The sequence below is a fragment of the Prosopis cineraria genome, unplaced genomic scaffold (assembly GCF_029017545.1).
Source record: "Prosopis cineraria cultivar Desert tree isolate PC_DT_omini unplaced genomic scaffold, ASM2901754v1 PC905, whole genome shotgun sequence".
Classification (NCBI taxonomy): domain Eukaryota; kingdom Viridiplantae; phylum Streptophyta; class Magnoliopsida; order Fabales; family Fabaceae; genus Prosopis; species Prosopis cineraria.
This window is the reverse complement of record NW_026556230.1, coordinates 8357-30225: the sequence shown is the minus strand read 5'-3', so window position 1 is coordinate 30225 and position 21869 is coordinate 8357. Positions and strand designations below refer to the sequence as shown.

General features: G+C 35.1%; 2 protein-coding genes across 2 annotated transcripts; both read left to right on the top strand.

The window, feature by feature from the left end:
* Positions 1 to 1867: 1867 nt before the first annotated feature.
* LOC129298756 (probable pre-mRNA-splicing factor ATP-dependent RNA helicase DEAH5) lies at positions 1868 to 5982 on the top strand. The gene is made up of 2 exons (XM_054937187.1): positions 1868 to 5226; positions 5446 to 5982. Exons 1-2 carry the CDS (start codon positions 2072 to 2074, stop codon positions 5837 to 5839), a joined length of 3549 nt encoding a protein of 1182 aa, XP_054793162.1. The 5' UTR covers positions 1868 to 2071; the 3' UTR covers positions 5840 to 5982.
* Positions 5983 to 19726: 13744 nt separating this feature from the next.
* Positions 19727 to 21869, top strand: LOC129298757 (pentatricopeptide repeat-containing protein At2g36730-like). Its single transcript, XM_054937188.1, has 2 exons — positions 19727 to 19767; positions 19859 to 21869. The coding sequence occupies exon 2, from the start codon at positions 20160 to 20162 to the stop codon at positions 21684 to 21686; it is 1527 nt and encodes a 508-aa protein (XP_054793163.1). The 5' UTR covers positions 19727 to 19767; positions 19859 to 20159; the 3' UTR covers positions 21687 to 21869.

The following is a 21869-nucleotide window of genomic DNA, read 5'->3' as shown; positions in this document are numbered from 1 at the left end:
TATATGTTCAATAAATAACAATTTAGGTGAAGTTTTCATAATGACCTTTAGAGCTGGAAATTCAGGCGGGTCAGGCCTCTTCGGGCTTGGCCCGAACAGGCTCGACTCCTTGAAAAGCCTGAATAGCCAAGTCCGGCCCGAATTCTTTCGAGTTTTGGGTAGCCCAAATACCCGAATTTAATTTTTGAAATTATTTTTAATTATTTTTTTACTTTGAAATTAATTATTTTATTTTATAAAAAATATAAAATATATTTTTTTAATACTTAAATGATGTCTAGAACTCAAATATATGGTATTTTAATATAAAATGATCTAAAATTTAAAGAATTAATTAATATTTATTATATTTTATATATTTTTTAAAAATATAATTGTTTTATTCAGGTATTCGGGCCAAGCTCGAACCTGATTGGGCTTGACTTGAATTTTTTTAGGCCTATTCGGGCAGCCCGAATAGGCCCGAACATAAAAAAAAATTCTTTTTTTAAGTTTGACCCTAAAATTTTTCGGGCCAATTCGGGCTAGCCCATCAAGCTTGGCCAGAATTACTGGCTCTAGTGACCTTTGAGAGTTTGAAAATGTTATATTTGACAATAATAGTTCAACTTTCATTGTATTTCTAGCAAATTTTGCCTTTTTTCGTAAAAGTAAGTGTGACCTTTGCCCTTTGGCAACAACAATCAATAAGTGTAAGTTATGGGTTTAAGGCTGTGTTTTTGAGGGTGAGGACATATTTGCAATTTCACATTATAAATACAATTATTGAATAAAATAAATTTACTACTTTCATGTGCATGCCAAACATATTTTTAAATTTCACTTTCACTTTTATTTTTACTTTCATTTCTACAAAAAATAATTCCCTAAGATACTATAAGGTTATTGCTTAAGAAATTAAAGGTGAAAAATTTCAAGAGATACTTTCAACTATTTCACCAAAATAAAGAAGAGAGTTAAATTATTTAATTTTGTTTAAAAATAAAATAAATTTTTAATTTTATCCTTACTTAAATAAAAAGTCTTTAAATTTACATTACATTAACTAATAAATTTAAATAGGGATAATATTAAAAATTAATTACTTTATAATGTATCTCATATTAAAGATTAAAAAAATACTTTTAGAGAGGAAGCAGAAATTATGAACATTCAATATTTATACTACAATTTTTTAAATTTATAAAATAAGTATAAACATAAGCGATTTTCATTAACAAAATAGCGTTGAGACACTGCCTTAGTGCCCGTCTGGTTAGGCTTCAAAATCGATTTTTGTGCCTAAAATCGATTTTTAAAATGAAATTACCCAAACGGTTGAAAAAGGATAAAAATCGATTCTGACGTCTTACGCGCGTTTTCCCGAAAGCTGATGGAATCAGCTTTTGCCAAAAGTTTATCAAAAAACGTTGGAAAAAATTACAAAAGAAGGCCCATGAAAAATTACAAATAAAGCACATAATTTAATAAAAATAAAATTAAACTCTCTTCTCTTCCCTTTTTTTTTCCTTAATAAAATTTAAATTTTGTATTCTCAAAAAATTAATGTTTGATATTTAAGAATTAAATTATATAGTAATTTATATAACTAAAATTGATTCTGATTAAATTATCCAAATATTTTTAATTCTATTAAAATTAATTTTAAAAAAACAGTATCCAAACACATTGCGTTATAACATAATCAATTATGATTAAAATCTACCACTTAATCAATTATTTTCATAATTTATTATACCCAACTGAAAACCAAACGGACCCTTAATTGATCAAGATCCAAAAATCAATGATCCTATTGTCATCGTTTTTTATTTTTATTTTATTTTGGATTTGGATAAAACGCGTTCGTTGAGATCCAATTCGAACCGATTTGGAGCAGCCATTTTCTCTGCCCGTCGGACGGTCCGCCTGCCGCCGCCTATCGTCAATTTCGCCCGTTCGCCGATTTGATGCTTCTGCTGTGGCTATAAACTTCTTTCTTCTTTCTCTGTGCCTATCGTCACTTCTTCTTCTTCCCTTTGCTTCTCATCAAATCCTCTGGAAATTTAGGGTACGCAAGAAAATATTCCCTATGGCTATCGAGGAAGATGGACTGAAGAAGCTTGAGTACTTGTCTCTCGTTTCTAAGGTATGCACTGAGCTAGAATCCCACACCGGCACCGGCGATAAAGTCCTCGCTGAGTTTATTACAGAGTTGGGTCGGAATTCTGAGAATGTGGAGGAATTTGATGCCAAATTAAAGGAGAATGGAGCGGAGATGCCGGATTATTTTGTCAAAACACTTCTGACTATCATACATGCCATTCTTCCTCCCAGGCCCAAGTCGGAGAAGGAATCGAGTAAAGATAGCGCCGCCGATGGAAGCAATACCAAGTTTAAGGCCCTTGCTATTGCGGACGATAGGAATCGAGCAAAAGAACTCGAGAAGGAATTAGAGATGGAGGCTAGACAAAACCATGGAGAGAGGGAACGGGAAGACGAGGATAAATACAGAAGTAGAGATAGAGATAGGAGAGACAGGCGAAGGGATAGGTACGAAAGAGAGGAGAGGCATAGAGAAAGAGACAGAGACAGAGACTATGAATATGAGGATGAGAGAAGGGATTACCGAAGTAACGGAAGACATGGGGACAGACACGAGAGGCGTAGGAGAGATGGCCATGGAGAGAATCGATATGGAAAGGAGAACGGCGATGAAGATAGAGACAGGAAATCTCACAGAGATCGAAGGTACGGCTCTAATGAACCAGAATTGTATATGGTTTATAAAGGTAGAGTGTCAAGGGTTATGGATACAGGATGCTTTGTTCAGTTAGATGATTTCAGAGGAAAGGAGGGTTTAGTACACGTTTCCCAGATGGCAACGCGAAGAATTAGTAATGCTAAGGACGTTGTGAAGAGGGACCAGGAGGTTTACGTGAAGCTAATATCAATTTCTGGTCAGAAGTTGAGTCTGTCAATGAGAGATGTTGATCAGCACACTGGGAAGGATCTTCTTCCTTTGAAGAAGAGCTCGGATGATGATGCTTTCCGAATGAATCCTCAAGATTCAAAGGAGGGACCAGTAACCAGGACAGGTCTTTCGGGGATAAAGATTGTGGAAGAGGATGATTATGTTGGTTCTTCACGCAGACCTTTAAAGAGAATGAGCTCTCCTGAGAAATGGGAAGCAAAGCAGTTAATTGCTTCAGGTGTTTTAAGTGTTACAGAGTATCCAACTTATGATGAGGAGGGAGATGGAGTGCTATACCAAGAGGAAGGAGCCGAAGAAGAACTTGAGATCGAAATGAATGAGGACGAACCTGCTTTTCTGCATGGGCAGAGTAGGTATTCAATGGACATGTCACCTGTTAAGATCTTCAAGAATCCTGAAGGTTCCCTAAGTCGTGCTGCTGCACTACAGTCTGCACTTATAAAGGAGCGCAGAGAAGTACGAGAACAACAACAACGCACAATGCTTGATTCTATTCCGAAGGATCTCAATCGTCCTTGGGAAGACCCCATGCCAGAGTCAGGTGAACGACATCTGGCACAGGAGCTTAGGGGGGTTGGTTTATCAGCCTATGACATGCCTGAATGGAAGAAGGATGCTTATGGGAAGACCATCACTTTTGGACAAAGATCAAAGCTCTCCATTCAGGAACAGAGGCAGAGCCTACCAATCTACAAATTAAAGAAAGAGCTGATTCAAGCTGTGCATGACAATCAGGTTCTGGTGGTGATTGGTGAGACAGGTTCAGGTAAAACAACTCAAGTCACACAGTATCTCGCTGAAGCTGGTTACACTACAAGAGGTAAAATTGGATGCACTCAGCCTCGTAGGGTGGCTGCTATGTCAGTGGCAAAACGAGTTGCTGAAGAGTTTGGTTGTCGATTAGGTGAGGAAGTTGGTTATGCCATTCGATTTGAGGATTGCACCGGACCAGATACTGTGATCAAGTACATGACAGATGGTATGCTTCTTAGGGAAATATTGGTTGATGAGAATCTGTCACAATATTCTGTTATAATGCTTGATGAAGCTCATGAAAGAACTATTCATACTGATGTTCTTTTTGGACTATTGAAGCAGCTGGTGAAACGTAGACCTGACTTGCGATTGATTGTCACATCAGCTACACTAGATGCTGAGAAATTTTCAGGGTATTTCTTTAACTGTAACATTTTTACAATTCCTGGGAGGACTTTTCCTGTGGAGATACTTTATACCAAGCAACCAGAAAGTGATTATTTAGATGCAGCCTTAATCACTGTCCTACAGATTCATTTGACGGAACCAGAAGGAGATGTCCTTCTCTTCTTGACTGGTCAAGAGGAAATTGATTTTGCATGCCAGTCTCTTTACGAGAGAATGAAAGGATTAGGTAAAAATGTTCCTGAATTGATTATTCTGCCTGTCTATAGCGCTCTTCCTAGTGAAATGCAGTCCAGGATATTTGATCCCGCTCCCCCAGGCAAGAGAAAAGTGGTTGTGGCAACTAATATTGCAGAGGCTTCTTTGACAATTGATGGTATTTTTTATGTAATTGACCCTGGATTTGCTAAGCAAAATGTATACAACCCAAAACAAGGACTTGATTCTTTGGTGATAACTCCAATTTCACAAGCATCAGCCAAGCAAAGAGCTGGGCGTGCAGGGCGTACTGGGCCTGGGAAATGTTACCGCCTCTATACTGAGGCAGCATATAGAAATGAGATGTCTCCTACTACTATTCCAGAAATTCAAAGGATAAATCTTGGGACAACTACTCTTACGATGAAAGCTATGGGCATAAATGATCTTCTGTCCTTTGATTTTATGGATCCTCCTTCACCCCAGGCTCTCATTTCAGCCATGGAACAGCTGTACAGCCTTGGGGCATTGGATGAAGAGGGCCTTTTAACTAAATTAGGAAGGAAAATGGCAGAATTTCCTCTAGATCCACCATTGTCCAAGATGCTGCTTGCCAGTGTGGACCTTGGTTGTAGTGATGAGATACTGACCATAATTGCCATGATTCAAACTGGCAATATTTTTTACAGGCCTAGGGAAAAACAAGCCCAAGCTGATCAGAAGAGGGCAAAGTTTTTCCAGCCTGAGGGTGACCATCTTACTCTACTTGCTGTGTATGAGGCTTGGAAAGCTAAAAATTTTTCTGGTCCCTGGTGTTTTGAGAATTTTGTTCAATCTCGATCCTTGAGAAGGGCACAGGACGTCAGGAAACAGCTTCTCACCATTATGGATAAGTATGATATCTATCTATCTATCTATCTAATCTATCTTCCTAGATGATATCTTTGCTTGCTTTGCTGCATTCCACTTTTATCTATGTTCTATATTAATTTGCATGGCCAATTGTTTAGATGCTCTCTCTGTTCATTTATATACTTATTTTTCAGATTTTAAATTGCATTTTATATTGGTTTGATTAAGCTAGTTTCTGAAGCGTTGGCTCTATTTTTCAGGTACAAATTAGATGTTGTAAGTGCTGGAAAGAACTTCACTAAGATCAGGAAGGCTATTACTGCAGGATTTTTCTTTCATGCGGCTAGAAAGGACCCTCAAGAAGGTTACAGAACCCTAGTCGAGAACCAGCCTGTATATATTCATCCCAGTTCAGCTTTGTTCCAGAGACAGCCAGATTGGGTCATCTACCATGAGCTTGTGATGACAACAAAAGAATATATGCGTGAGGTCACTGTTATAGACCCCAAATGGCTAGTTGAATTGGCTCCAAGATTCTTCAAAGTGGCAGATCCTACAAAAATGAGCAAGCGGAAGAGACAAGAGCGTATAGAGCCACTTTATGACAGATATCATGAACCAAACTCGTGGCGTTTGAGTAAACGCCGTGCTTGATTTATTTCTTTTCTTTTTCCTTTAGAAGCTATATCTAGGGTGCAATCTGATGCTGCATCTTGTTTAAAATGTAATTACATGATAATTTTGAATGTATTAGTAGGGAATCTTAGCTGGTAATGAATATTTTAGACTTTATTTCACTGATTGCTGGTTTTTAAGGCTCTTTGGCAGGAAAGATCTTGGGATGCACTTTTTTTTTTGGTCATCGTGAATCTCATGATGGATCTTATGAGCATAGTAGCATTAGTATGTTCCAGCATTAGTTGAATGTGGTCATGATTCCAGAATGGCAGCGATTTTTTTTTTTTTTTTTTAAAGTTCTATGGTTTTGGCTGATGTGACCGTAACGAGAATTGAAAATAATTTCTGTTGATGGTGAATAGGGTTATTGAATCATATACATTACATAACATGTTGCACTTGCCACTGGCTGTTGGAATTCTGATTGGAGATTGCTGCCTGGGCCATAGGCATGGGACATGTTTTCTGATATTGAGGAATTTATGTGGGGCAGTTTTTACCTTGAAGGCTCACTGCATTATCTTGTTCGTGCCCTTATTATACGTGCCATATCTTGTTGGTTCAAAGTGTCGTAGTTAGACGTTCAGAAACATTATTTTATTCACTTTTGTTTTAAAATATAAAGGTAGAGATATGTGATGGTCAGCATTTAATATCCTGCTTTTAAAATTTAAGGATAAAGAGAGATGAGAAAGTTCCCTCCATTATTTATTTTCTCAGTTTTTGTTCCCTCCTTTGCGTGCTGCTTTTTTGCTTGCTTAGATTCTCTGGTATCTCATTATAGTTGCTGAACTTTTGGCCTGGAAAACAAGCCTACAGATATGTAAACAACATGGTTTTTCGAAGCTGATTGTTTGCTCAGATTCTTTGGAAGCTATTCAGTTGGCAGTCAAAGATGCACTGGCAAACCATCCAGGGTTTAGCGAAATTAATGAAGTGAGAGCCACAACCTATTCTGGATCGGACATTGAGATCCGCTACTCAAATAGAGGTAGTGCCCATTTGGATTTCAATTTACATTTAGTAAAAGTATATTTGGAACATCTAACTATTTGTTGGATTTGGCAAAAGCACATCCCAAATGTGATTTGAATGTGCTTTTGAGGGTTACCCAAACGAGCTCTTAATTAAGTTGCAGACTTCTTAGCAAAGATCATTCATTTGGCAGCCCATGATATGCAATTACTGCACGTGCCACATAGTTGTATTCTGGAGAGCTACCTTGATGACAAGGAGGGTCACACCATATGTCTTCTGTTTAGATGTTTTCTCCTTTGTTTTTAGGTTCTTTCCTTAGTTTCTAATTTTCAAGTCTGTACTTGCCTTTTCATTTCCAAAAAAGAAAAGAAAAAAAAGAAAAAGGATCCTCTGGTATCTTGCACCACAAATGAACTTCTGAAACATGCATATTTTCAGGTTTCTCTCCTTTTTGTCAACCAGAAAAGAAAATCATGCCAATCACTTGATGTGTATCAACTACCCTTGGTTTCTAATGGGGAAACTCAATTCCGTGTTTTTGATCTAACGTGGTGAAGTAGAGAGAGGTGTTATAGTATGGCTTCCATGGAGAAAAAGATTGGGTGGAGGATTAATTATTGGGGGCTGGGAATCAGACTCTAATTGTCCAAATGAAGCTGTTGAAAGAAATGCAGTATCCCTTTGTTTCCTCACCCTTTTCATCATTTGGCTTCTTCAATTTTGTGTTTCTACAGTAGTGGTTGATCAACATTACAAGCCCAGCTTCATTATTGAACGCAAGTTCTGCTAGTTTCAGGGTTCCCAAGGGCTTTATATTCCAATATATGACAGGATTGTGCAGGCCCCTAGTGTCAATGTAGCTACACATTATTTCTTTGATATCTTTTAAGTTTTTGGAACTCTTATTTCTCATTAGAAGTTTGTTTTCTAGCCAGATGTTGGAAAAATTCACAGAATAAATGATAACATGGAAAGTAACATGTCTAAACCTTTTTGATTTCAGGACTATATGCTTTCTGCTTGCGAAGTTTGAATGTTTGTTAGGGAGAACAATCCATGTGAGGAACAATACTGGAAACTTGAAGCTCATTAATTTAGAAGAGAGATTGGAAATTTTACTTGCAAAGAAGTATATTATGAATACACATTGATAATTTCGGCTGTTGTGTAGGATTTTTTGCAGGCCACCATTTTGGAGTGTTGGTTGTATCTGATCAATGTACTGAAGCAAAAGATCAAGCAAATTTTTGCTAGGAAGTGAGCTTAAATGAAAACAAAAGATCAAGCAAATTTTTGCTAGGAAGTGAGCTTAAATGAAAACAACAAGCCTTAGCCCATTAGGTGGGGTTGGCTACATAGATTGTACAACACTATTGTGTTAGAAGTGAGCTTAAACGAAAATGTTAGAAATATATATATATATATATATATTGGATTTCATTTGTTTTAACTTGTCTGTATTTCGTAATTGAGATTGTCCGTATTTCATTTTGCTGAAGGAATTTGGTAAACAATCTCTGTGCACTCATGTTTAAGGAGTTTTGTAAATCATTGGTAAATGTAAATGCTTTGCACTCTTGTGCAATGTGATTTAAGTTTTTTTTTTTTTTTTCATAATTTCTATCCCCCCATTGATTTCTACCCTATATTTTGGAACTAATGCTTATGGCATTCTAATTTTTTAAACGTTTAGGATGCATTTGAACTTGGCTGCAAAGTTTGCTCATAGTGCTAAAATAAGGTAAAATGTTGATGGGTGCTTATTTGGAATAGTCCAAATAAAGGTTATACTTTTCATATGTTAATTATTCTGTACTATTACTGTTCCTTTGATCTTTGGGTGTAATGGGTGGATTTCACGCAATTTCAGGCAATCATTCACTTGGCATTTGCTGCAGCAAATGACATATTGAGATGTTGTCTGAGACGTTCTGTTTTTGAAGTACTCTCTTCGTAGCCCTGAGCTGAGAGAAGGAAAGTAAGTTCTATTTTCTAATATCTCTTGGAGAGCTCCTCTTTGTTATCACATGGCCTGACTTAGGTGTTATTATTAAGATCATGCACGATGGTTGGTTTCCTATTTTGCTTCGCACCACATTGTTGATTAGTTTAATGCGTCCGTGTGAGCATCATTTGCTGGTGACTATATAGGACAACTGATTGTTGAATGAGTGGAGACTTTTAATTTTTCATTAATTTCCTGCTTTAGCAGTATCTATCTATCTGCTATATTACAAATAGGATGTTTTTGAATAGTTAAATATTAGCTTAAGAGTTGTATATCGCTTCTTTCATTGCACTTTTTGGGTGGTTTCAAATAGTTTCTTAAGTGACATGGTTATAGTTCTAGAGTTTCTAACATGGTTATAGTTCTAGAGTTTCTAATTGATTCTGCTTGTACAGTTTGTGCAAAGTTTGAACAGTGAAAGTATTGCATTTTAGCCGTAGAAGTTTGACTTTTTGAGTAAAGGTTGACAGCTTTTGTTTCTGACAGTTTCGAATTAAAATAAATACTATCAAAAACACTGTAGGGTCTCTATCACATAGGATAATAAATGGCATATATTTAACCTCCTGTACAGGTGATAAATGCCCTTTCACGGACACACTTTTTGGTTTGGCGCAGCTTTATCGTTGAAAGAACAGGAGAAAAATAAATCAAAATTTTGAAATATCCCATAGTGGTCAAACAAAGGATTTTCCTATAAAGATTGGGCTACATCAGGGATCATCTCTGAGTCCTTATTTGTTCAACTTGATTTTAAATGTTTTGACGGAACATATTCAAGAGGAAATCCCGAAATGTATGCTCTTCGCGGATGATATAGTTCTTATAGCAGAGACAAGAGAAGAGGTTAATTGCAAACTTGAGTTATGGAGGAGGACATTGGAGTCGAAAGGTTTTCGTCTGAGTAGAAGTAAGACGGAATATTTATATTGTAAATTTGATAAAGGACTATTCGAAAATAATTTGGAAGTGAAATTGGGAGATCAAATTATACCTCAAGTGGAAAAGTTTAGATATTTGGGAGCCATTATCCAAAATGATGGCGAAATCAGTGGAGATATTTCACATAGAATTCAAGCTGGGTGGTTTTAATTGGAGAAAAGCTAAAGGAGTTATTTGTGACCGTAAGGTGCCTAATAAACTTAAAGGAAAGTTTTATCGTACTGCTATCAGACCGGCAATGTTATATAGTAGTGAATGCTGGGCTCTAACGGGACAGCAAGAGCATAAAGTTGGAGTAGCAGAGATGAGAATGTTACGATGGATGTGCGGACATACACGTAAAGATAAAATTCGAAATGAGCACATACGTGAAAAAGTGAGGGTGGACCTATTGAGGAAAAAATGGTAGAAAATCGGTTGAGATGGTTTGGGCATGTACAAAGAAGACCAAGGGAGGCACCAGTGAGAAGAGTGGAACATATAACTTTGAGTCCGATTAAGAGAGGTAGAGGAAGGCCTAAGAGAACACTCTTGGAAGTTGTTGAACGTGATCTCTTAATTAATAATATTTTTAAAAGCTTAATAAATGATAGAGCACAATGGCGTCTTGCAATCCATGTAGCCGATCCCACCTAGTGGGATAAAGGCTTGTTGTTGTTGTTGTTGTTTGAAATATCACATTACAATTAATAAAAGCGGTCCAGGGAAGTGATTGAAAATTTTATTTTATTTTATTCAATTTGTGCTACCTCCGATTGCCAGTATTGGTTTTAACGCAGATATACAAGTATGCCCCCTGAAGTGATATGCAGTCCTTTGCACTGCTGTGTATTTTTAGGTCATGTTACCATCTTTTAATCACCCCCCCCAAAAAAAAAAAACACAAAAAAAAAGCAAAAAGAGAAAGAAACTAAAGAGTCCTGGAATTTTCCCTGGAGTTAAATAAAATAATTGAACATTATATTAAGAGTTGTAAATTGCTTCTTATTACTTACATGTTTTCTAGGATAGTTTCTTACATTTTGAAAGAAAAGTATTTGACTACTAATAAAATGAGTCAGTCTTATGAATCATTGCTTAAAGTCAAAAAAACCTCTAGTGTTTCTGGCAGCATTGTTAGTTTTGATGTGCTTATACCTAAGCATGATATACGAGAAGAGCGATGGATGAAAGTTGTCCTACTAAGAATAATACTTGGAAACAATCAAAACAACTAGAAAGAGAATCTGCACTTGTAAAGTTGGTCTGCAAGTAGTGGAAGTCTGTAAGTGTGGTATGTGGGTTTTGGACTCCCGTATGATGTGCTCAATGACTTTCATTACTAAAGCTGGAGTGTATATTGATCGTTCTCAGCTTGAAACTTAATTTGTCAAATTTGACGTGGCCAATGATCTTGGTTGAACATTTGTTACTTGAGAATTGGTAGGAATGTACTTCGGCTACAGTGAACCTGATTCAATCTTAATAAAATGTCAAGTCGATAGCTACATGCTTGGTCCTATCATGAAGAATAGAGTCTTTTGCTGTAGCAATGATTTTCATGTTGTCTTGACAAACTTTCATTGGCAACATAGATTAAATTTCAACTCTTTGTGAAGTCTCATCAACCACATTCCCTCATGAATATTGAGTGCAATAGGTTAAAACTCATCCTTAACACTACTGGCAGCAAATGGTTAGGTGTCTAAGTTACCCGACACATGGGTATCTAGCATCTCGTAGTCCTCTTTTCTACCACAAATCCAATTCAATCTGCATGTGAGTAACTTCCACTTCTCTGAGTACCTTAAAGAACAACCCTTAAAATCATCTTATTTTACCTTAGAATTCTGTACATAGCTTTCAAGTGTTCATCATTTAGCTCGTTCATGGATTGGCTTACGACACTCACAAAGAACCGGATGTTTGGCCTGGTGTTATTAGTATATCAATTTGCCTACTGGTCTCCAGTACCTCTCAATATCTATTTATAAATTATAAATTAGATATTGAGAAGTACTAATTTATAATTTGCTTCAATTAGAGCATTAGCTGGCTCATACCTCTAGATACCTATTTTTTCATGAAGATCTATTATACATTCCATCTTTGAGATGGTTATTCTATCACTGTATTTGGTCACTTCCATTCCAAGGAAGTATCTCAATCCACCAAACTTCTTGATTTTATGCTCTGTAGCTAGAGATCTTGTAAGCTTATTGATCCGTTGAAATTCACTTGTCACTACAATGTCATCCGCATTTACAATAGAGGTAACCAACTTCCCATTAATATGAGCCTTAACAAATAGAATACATTTAGTTTGGCATTAATTATACCAAATATTTTTTACAATGGCAGGAAATTTCTCAAACCCAGCATGCAGAGATTGAGACCATATGAGGTTTTATGAAGTTTGCAACCATGTACTTTTTAGCCTTTAGAGACCTGGTGGGGATCTCCATGTACACTTCCTCCTTAAGATCTCTATTTAAGACAGTAACCTTCACATCAAAATGATGGAGGGGCCAATTTAAATTACCTAGTAGGTAAATCAATACTTGATTGTATTGAACTTGGACATTGGTAAAATGTTTCTTGGTAGTTGATGATGCCGAAAGTTTGGGTGAACCCTTTAATTACAACTCTTGTCTTGTGACAATTAATACTCCCATCAGAGTTGTATTTCCCAACGAAAATCCACTTGCAACTTAGTGTAGCATTTCTAGGAGATATATTAACAATCTCCCAGTTTTGTTCTCTCTAGAGCATTTAACTCAAGTCACCCATGAATGACAGCCCGTCACTCCTGTTTCTAGGCTGCCTTACGAACAATATCAGAATGCTTTAAAAATTCTACGTTATACATGGACTTGAAACTTAGAAGAAAGTCTATCATAAGCAACAAAGTTCTTGATAGAATTCTTTCCGCAAGTTTTCTGTTATGATTTTATAATGTTGACATTAGTTAGTTAGGGTGATTTAGACGTCAGGTTAGCCGTTGGGTTCCTATAAGTCCTTATATAAAAGCCTTGATGTTTGAATGTAAAGGCATGACAGATTCATAAACTTAGTTCTCGGTATCACTTTTCTCTCTAATATCTCTTAATCTCTTCTTCAACCCTTCTGTTCCTCTCTCTACCTACCTTCTTCTATATTCATCTACTCTAAAATTACAAACATCTATCAGTGGTACCAGAGCCAGTCATCCTTAGCCATGGCACACCATTCATTCCAGGAATATGAGGATGACAGCCAGATGTGGCTTCGTCAATGGGGGAGCGTGAAAGAATTTGATAAATTCTTTGATAGCCATACCAATGGATTCAGATTGCAAGAAAAATATTTAGTTTCTGCATATGTGGCTGGGCTCAAGCCAAAACTTGTAGAACCGGTGCGTCTCTTCAAACCAAGAACGATGCAAGAAGCGAGAAGTCTTGCAAGAATGCAAGAAATTATGCTAATGCGTTAGATTGAAAAGAAGGCACAGGCACTTCAAGATAATTATTGATCACAAGAGTTTTTGGAGAAGGATGAAGTAGGTACACCTCTACAAGATTGTGGGAATCAGCAAGCAAAGAATGGCATTCAAAATCATGGGGATTCCGTAACTATAACAAGGGAAGTTGAAGTTGGGTCTTCCTTACTAGTGCAAGAACTGCAAGATGATTGCACTGATTTCAAGAAGGTTTCTTTGTGTGAGTTGGAAAGTAGAGTAGGCTTAATCATCTCTAAACATGACTCCTTAAGCTCTTTCGCTATTGGTGTGGGTAAAACCGTCAGTCTTTTCTTTAGTTTGGGTACCTAACACTATTTGAAACATCAATGTTGCGCCATCGCCACCCTCTGTTCCAACTTTCTCTTCGTCTCTGTTTTTGATCAACCCATCGTTACCTATTTACGTTTTTCTGCCGCCGCCACAAGCTTCTCCATTGCTGTCTCTTGTTCCTTGGGTGTCATCGTTGCTGTCTTCACTGGTTTCTCCATTGCAGCCTGATTCTGTAACTTCAAATGCTTCGTGGCTGTTTGCTCCATCATCTCCACCCCTTTGTTTGTCTTCTTATCAACGTGTGTTTATCTTACCCATACCCATTTAAAGACCCTAGACTTCTCACAGCTACAGAACCTGGGCGAACTTTTCACAGCAGGGAGGGCATGTGAGAGTAAGCTTTAGTGAGTTTTTTTTGGGGTCTGCGCACATGGGAGCATGGGTCAAAGACAGCTATCTTTCATATCAGGTGGGTGTAGTTTTAGTGGATGGCAGCTAACACCAATAGTCAATATATGGGTTCAAGTTTCAAGAAAGAAAAAGAAACTACTCTCTGATTTTAAAATCTGTTGAGAAGGTCATGTGGATAGGTCCTAAAAAGTCAAAAGCTAGTCTGCCATGTAGGTGGAAACTTCAGACGCAGACGCTGTACCTTTTATCCTTACTGAACCTGAACCAGCTTCTGAATTGGGATAATTGCATGGGCCTAATGTGACTCCAACATATTACAATCAGCCCATTGAAAAATCTGTTATTGGGCTTTTCTTCGGCTTCAACTTTTCCCTACCCACTTGTTTGTTGTTCAATGGTCTAGAGGAGGATTACTAAAAATGTTTTTGGGCTCAACTCATTATTTCCATTTATTCAGCACAGTGCACAATAGCAGTGAACAGTGACAGAGAACAATGAATAGTAGCTTTTAAGAGTTTAATGTTTCCCCTAATTTAGCACGGTGCACAATAGCAGTGAACAGTGACAAAGAACAATGAACAGTAGCTTTTAAGAGTTTAATGTTTTCCCCTAATATTTCAACATGACCTTTGGGGGCAAAGGTCTTTTGGGAGGGGGGGTTATTGTTATGATTTTATAATGTTGACACTAGTTAGTTAGGGTGATTTAGACGTTAGGTTAGCCGTTGGGTTCCTATAAGTCCTTATATAAAATCCCTGACATCTGAATGTAAAGGCATGACAGATTCATAAACTCAGTTCTCGGTATTTCTTTTCTCTCTAATATCTCTTAATCTCTTCTCCTTCAACCCTTCTGTTCCTCTCTCTACCTACCTTCTATATTCATCTATTCTAAAATTGCAAACATCTATCATTTTCACTGCTATCCTGAGGGAAATAAGAACCTCTAACTCTTATTGAATTTCAGGATTTGGAGTTGGAGAAGTCTTTTTGCTTTGCTTAGATTGTATGTTTTTCATTGTCTCTTGCTGTATCTCTCGTTTAGGCTGATCTATTGTTTGATTGTTTTTCCTTTGTATACCATCAACTCTTTCTGATGTGCAGCATTTGGTTTCTGATTTGTTGATGTGAGGGTCAAGGTCAGATGTTGAAGTTGATGAATTGATCTTGGGTAGATAGGGAGTAAAGTTGGTCACAGGAAGGTGGAGGGTTAAAAGTATGCCTGTTCGGTTTTGCCTTTTTGGTTAGTTAAGGTGTTGCAGCGTAGTCAAGGTTGCTTTCATGATTTTGAGAGCCACAATTATTTTATACATCCATTGCTGTGGAGAACTCTCTACTTGAGTTGTTGTTTGGGAATTATCTCGGGGCTCAAAATCTAAAAAATATTGGGGCTGCATTGGGAATTAGAGTTGACCAGATCTGAATAATCTTCTAGATAGGCATGGTCAAAGAGCTGACTCAAATCCCTTCTTTGTTCCCCCGCTTTCCAGCGATGACCCTATGATTCCTTTCGTCTTTTATTGGGGCTCAAAATTTAAAAAATATTGGAGCTGAATTGGGAATTAATTAGAGTTGACCTGATCTAATAATCTTCTAGATAGGCATGGTCAAAGAGCTGACTCAAATCCCTTCTTTATTCCCCTGATTTCCAGCGATGACCCTATGATTCCTTTCCTCTTTTATGTTTTCTTTGTTCTTCCTCTATTATCCTCGTCATTGGCCATTCAGTTGCCCAATCAATGAGTTTTTTTTTTTTTTTAAAGTTTTTGTTGTTTTTCCTTTAGAAAAAACTTAGGCACTTAAGTTTATTATACTGTGATAGAGCACTGTATGTTATGGGATTGCGGGTGAAAGTGGATAAAGTAGTCAATAAGTTTGTTAGCATATTTTTAGTTGTTATTTTCTTCTGTTACAGATAATAAAGAGATAAATTTGTTTATTATTGAACCAATGTTGGTTAGGATCTAGTCAGTTATTTTCTGATTTATTTATTTTTATTAGATATTTATTTTTATATTATAAATAAGGCAGAAGCTAGTGGAGAGATAGGAAGTAGATTTTGAGATTTGTTGTAATTTTGGAAGATTCTCCTTAGGCTTTATTAAAGGTATGAGTTTAAGATCCTTGTTCATGTTGTGATAGAGATTTTGCCTTCATCTTTCTTAACTTGTGAAGTTAGATTCTAATTTCTCTCTACCTATCTTGGATTCTAGATTATATCCTATTTCTTCTTAATCAAATTAGGATATGTATATTAACATTTTTAACTGTTGTAAAAATTTGAAGTCCACTTGTTCTAATTTGATTGGAAAAACATATGTTGAGTTAAAGAATAAAAGGGTCCGTTTGGTTTCTGTTTTTATTTTTTGGTTTTAAAAAATGTTTTATAATACAATTTTTAGAATTGTTTTTCAAAATAAAATAAAATGAAAATTTGCTTGGTTATATTAATTTAAAAATAGTTTTAGAATTAAAAAATAAATTGATAATGATGATTAATGATGGTGATTTATTAAAAATTGATCAATATAATTGTAATTTTCAATAATCAAATGTAATTTATTTTGAAAATAAGAAAAAAATGAAAATAAGAAATTGTTTTTTTTTTTGGTTTTTTAAAAAAATGAAAACAGTTTTGCAAACAAGTAAATAGAAAATGCTTAACTAATTAAATTTTTAAATTTTTCTGTTTTTAAAAATAAAAATAATTTTTAAAAATAGGAAATAAACAGGCTCTAGATTTCTCTTTTCAGTTTTCTGGACTCTATCCATGACTTGCTAAAAGCCCCTCTGCAGGCCGTCTCTTACTCTCTTTGACTTTGATTTGGAAATACCTATACAGTGAAAGAAGGCAACCAAATTTGAATAAGAGTTTTCCTGTAGATTTTCTTCTTTTGTTTTCTTACACTTCTTTTCGGCTAGTTTTTACTTAATAGCTTTCATAGTTATCACTGTTATGTACTATGTTATTGCTGAGAACCTGTAGTGTTGATTTCCCTTTGTATTAGAGCAGCAATGTTGTTCAGCCGAGGTTATTTTAATTCCGGTTATTTTTTTAGAAGCTTTCTTGCATTTTTCTTGTGCTTTTTTAATCTGACTCAGGCCTTTTCTTTTGGCCAATTGCATTCAATTGGAGAAGTGTTGTAGCATCTAGCCTTGCGATTCAGCCACTTATTGGGTTTGGCCTGAATTATCGGTTCTATTCTTATGCCATGTAAAATGATTGTTGGAGAAAGAAATCCTATCTAATAATTAGTGAATACATTAGAAATATATAAAGTTTACGATATCTTTGACCAAAATGACGTAAATTATTTTAATAAAGTATATTTAATATAAAAATTTAATATGGTATCAAGAGTTATTTGATTTGGAATACAACAGAAAGAATGGAGAAAATCAGACTTAATCAATAGAATGAAAAATGAAGAAGAAGAAAAAATAGAGGTTAAAAAAAATTACTTGGATGAGAATAATCTCTTAAATGATGTTTAAATTTATGGAAATTAAAAAAAGAGAGAGAAGAATAATTATTTCTTCTCTACTATAATATAAAACATAATTAACAAATTTATGCTTTATAAATAATGTTAGCTAAAATTTTAATTTTTTAAAATATTCATATTTTTTATTTATATTTTTATTAAATACTCTATATAAGAGTTTTGATAATAGTAATTAAAATTTCAATGCATTACTTTTTAAAATGATTAGTAAAAAAAAACATTGAAAAAAAAAGTAAGGGTGTAATTGAAAAAATAAGTATAAAAGTTATTCAATACTTTATAAATCTCTTATGTTGCCTAGAGGGAGTGAAGAGTAATAGACTAGAGTTTTTTAGGTTAAAAAAATAGAAAAAAATTATGTATAAGTCATGTAAAGTAGATTTATTTATAAATAAATTATGTGAAATTCAAAAATTACATTCAAGTCTTATGAAACCTAAGTATAATTTCAAATTGGTGCAAAAGTAATAATGACCCAATTAAAAAAATATTATATCAATCAAATAATTTACAATTTATAATTATCACTTCAAAATTTTATAATATTAATAATTAAACTGATCATGTGTTATTAACAAAGTTTAATATTAAGTGATATAATTACCTCATCAATAATATTAATTCATTATTAATTTATAATTATCATTTTAAAATTTTAAAATTTTAATTTCATAATATTAATAGTTAAATCAATCACGCATTACTAAAAAAATTTAATGCTAATTGTTATAACTATCTCATTAATAATTTATAATTATTATTTTAACATTTTACACCTTTAATTTCACATATCTAATAGTTAAGGTGATAATGCGTTATTAAAAAAATTTAATATTAATTGTTTATAACTATTTTATTAGTAATTTAGAATTATCATTTGAACTTTTTATAACTGTAACTTTATATATTCAATAATTAAATTAATCATGTATTATGAGTAAGGGTAGGATTGGAGTATTATCTTTATATCCTAATTTTAAATTACACTTAAATCCTAAGAGATGTAGTTGTGATTTCTAAATTTTATGAAATTTATTTATAAATTAATCTACTCCCTAAAACTTATATGAGTTTTTTTTTTCAAAAAAAATATAAACTGAGGCAAAAAGAAAAAATCTAGAGAATATAGCAAAGAAAATAATATAAAAAAAATCTCATATCTAATAATTAATGAGCATATTAGAATTAGAAATATATATAAATCTTAGGATATGTGATTTTCAACTTTTATGAAAGGCCATTGATGGACAACTGTTTCTTTAACTTCTGGTTAGTCTTTGTTGCCTTCCTCTTTCTCCTTCTGCAGATCCATTCTTTGACATTTTAAGTCTTGTCCTGAAATTGCCGTGCTTCGTAAAGCTTTGAAGAGAATAGGTTTCATTCATCCATCTTCCACTTCTGCATATTCCTTCTTATGATGTCATACAGTTCCCAGGAGAGAGTTAATGTTTTATCCTCAGAGAAAATACTCAATTTCTTGTTTTCCATTAACAAGCCGCGTTTTGAGAGGGAGATAGGCTGCTTGTCGAATTTTTCCAGCAAGTCAGCCACACAAACTTAGCTGCTAGCAATGTCATTAAAAAAAAAAAAAATTAACGGGGTTAATTACTATGGACTAACTCCTTTGGCTATAGAATTTTTAGGGACTTGATTATAAATTGAGCGAAAATATAAAAATTATAAGATTAAGTTTTTCCTTTTTTTTAAAAAATGATAATTATTAAGAAAAAAAGAATCATATAAATTTTTAAACTTTCAATTGCATTCTTTATTTAAAAAAGAAAGTAAAAGAACTGCTTTTAAAATTTTCAAATATATTCTTTCAAAAAATTAAAGTACTTTGAGCAATTCCTTATAAAAATAAATTATCTAAAATTTCATTTTTCTTTGTTCTTTTATTCTCCCTTACTATAAACAAATCACATTTAGAATAAGTTCGTATTTCTATTTTATAAATCACTTTAAGAATAATTAATTATTTTCTTTTAATTTTACATTTTCAAAATTTTAGATGAGTAGAGAATAAAATGTTTTTAATGATGATGAATTTAATAAAGATAAATTTAAAAAACTTCTTTCTTTTTATTTCATGCAATATCAGTAATTTTTCTGTTAATACAATATTAATAATTTAACTGCCTCTTTTTTCTGAAAAAATATTGAAAAATATATCATGGCGGTGATTTTTTAAATCGGCCCCTAGAGCCGGGGGCCTGTCGCTTAGGAAGGAGTCCTCAAATTCAGTGGCCTTCGCATTGCCAGGGACCACAGAGTCGCCGGAGCAGGGTGATTCGTCGCCAAATATGATAACGGTAGCGAACTGTGATGAAATATGTGGGTTAGCGTGTTAAATGACGAAACCAGGCCTGTATCTATCTCACTTTGCTTCTGCTTTCTTTTCAGTTTCTTAATCTGAGAGTTTGAGGAATGAGATGCAATTTGATTGTCAAAATCTCAGTACATATTTTGTATGTTTGGTGAATATCATGGGCCTGCGAATGATGGAATGAAAGAACTGTTACTTTCTGTTGCTGTAGACCAGGATGGCAGTCTCGTTTCCTTCCTTAAGGATGAGCGTTGGTCGAATCCAGTCACGTTACGCTAGTCTTTGCGTTAACCCTGCTTTATAGCAATTACCAAAATTGACTGCCCAAATTTATTTATTCAAGTTCTGTTTGCTACTACACGCATAGAAAGCCAATGCATGGTTCGATTGGCAATTCCTCCAAAACTCCCGAACCTCAACGCAAACTTCGTCTCCAAGAAGCACCAATGTCTCTCTCTCCTGAACCTATGCGTTTCCACCAAACAACTCTCTCAGATTCAAGCTCAATTACAAGTTTCTGGTCTTTCCCAGGATCCTTTTTTACTGAGAAAGCTCGTTTATTTTTATGCTTTGTCTTCCTTCCAGAACTTGAACTATGCACGAACACTTGTTCACATCTCTCCCAACCCACCATCCGTTGCTTGGAATATACTCATTAGGGGCTATGCTTCCAGCCATTCCCCTATTGAGTCCATTTGGGTATTCCATGAAATGCGGAGTCGAGGAATTACACGCTCTAAGCTTACGTTTCCGTTCCTTTTCAAGTCTTGCGCTATGGTTGCAGCACTAGGAGAAGGACGGCAGGTGCAGGCAGAAGTTGTCAAGTGTGGTTTGGATTCTGATGTTTATGTACAAAATACCTTGATCAACTTCTATGCTTGTTGCAAGAAAATTTTGGACGCTGAACAAGTGTTTAATGAAATGTCTGAGAGAACTGTCGTTTCATGGAATTCGGTTATAGATGCTTGTGTTCAGAACCTTTGGTTCAAAGATGGAATTGGGTATTTTGTGAAAATGAGAGATTGTGGGTTTGAACCAGACGAAACCACCATGGTTGTCATGCTTTCTGCTTGTGCTGAGTTAGGAAACTTGAGCCTTGGGCGATGGGTACATTCCCAAGTGATAGTGAGAGGGATGGTTCTCAATTGTCAGTTAGGTACTGCTCTTGTTGACACGTATGCAAAGTCTGGAGCAGTAGGTTATGCTAAATTTGTATTTAGCAGAATGGAAGAGAAAAATGTGTGGACATGGAGTGCAATGATTCTTGGACTAGCCTTACATGGGTTTGCTGAGGAAGCTCTCACACTTTTCCCCAAAATAAATGACCATCCAACCATAACTCCAAATTATGTAACTTATCTTGGGGTTCTATGTGCTTGTAGTCATGCTGGAATGGTAAATGAAGGGTACCAATACTTTCAGGATATGGAAAAAGTTCACGGGGTCAAACCCATGATGATACATTATGGAGCTATGGTTGATATCTTGTGTCGTGCTGGCTATCTCATAGAAGCTTATGACTTCATACAGGGAATGCCTATCGTGCCAGATGCAATTGTATGGCGAACCTTGCTAAGTGCATGCACTATTCATGATGTTAATGACCATACAGGGATAGGGAATAAGGTGAGGAAGAGGTTGCTTCAGTTGGAGCCTAGGAGGGGAGGGAATTTTGTTATTGTTGCAAACATGTATGCTGAAGTAGGGATGTGGGAGAATGCAGCAAATGCTAGGAAGGCTATGAAAGATAAGGGGCTGAAGAAGATGGCCGGAGAGAGTTGTGTTGAGTTAGGTGGGTCCATGTATAGTTTCTTCTCAGGTTATGATTCTCGACCAGAATTGATATTTGTGTATCTCTTACTAGATGGACTGAATCTGCATTTGAAGATGGTTAACTACTTGTAGTAGATATAACTTTTGATGAATGCAACATTGATTTTTATCAATTGTATTTTTAATTGGAAATGGCCTACTTTATTTCTTCTCTTCCATCCCTTAGCTAGTTTGCTTTGAAAGTCCCAGTCTGTTTTTGTTGTGAAATTGATCTTGAATTTTCTAATATAATCAATAAAAGGAAGTTTTGAATCA

What these genes read in the sequence shown, in the direction of transcription:
- LOC129298756 (XM_054937187.1), top strand. Translation starts at nt 2,072, where the DNA reads ATGGCTATCGAGGAAGATGGACTGAAGAAGCTTGAGTACTTGTCTCTC. An exon ending in CTTCTCACCATTATGGATAA is followed by an intron (nt 5,227 to 5,445) that starts GTATGATATCTA and finishes TCTATTTTTCAG; the next exon opens with GTACAAATTAGATGTTGTAA.
- LOC129298757 (XM_054937188.1), top strand. Translation starts at nt 20,160, where the DNA reads ATGGTTCGATTGGCAATTCCTCCAAAACTCCCGAACCTCAACGCAAAC.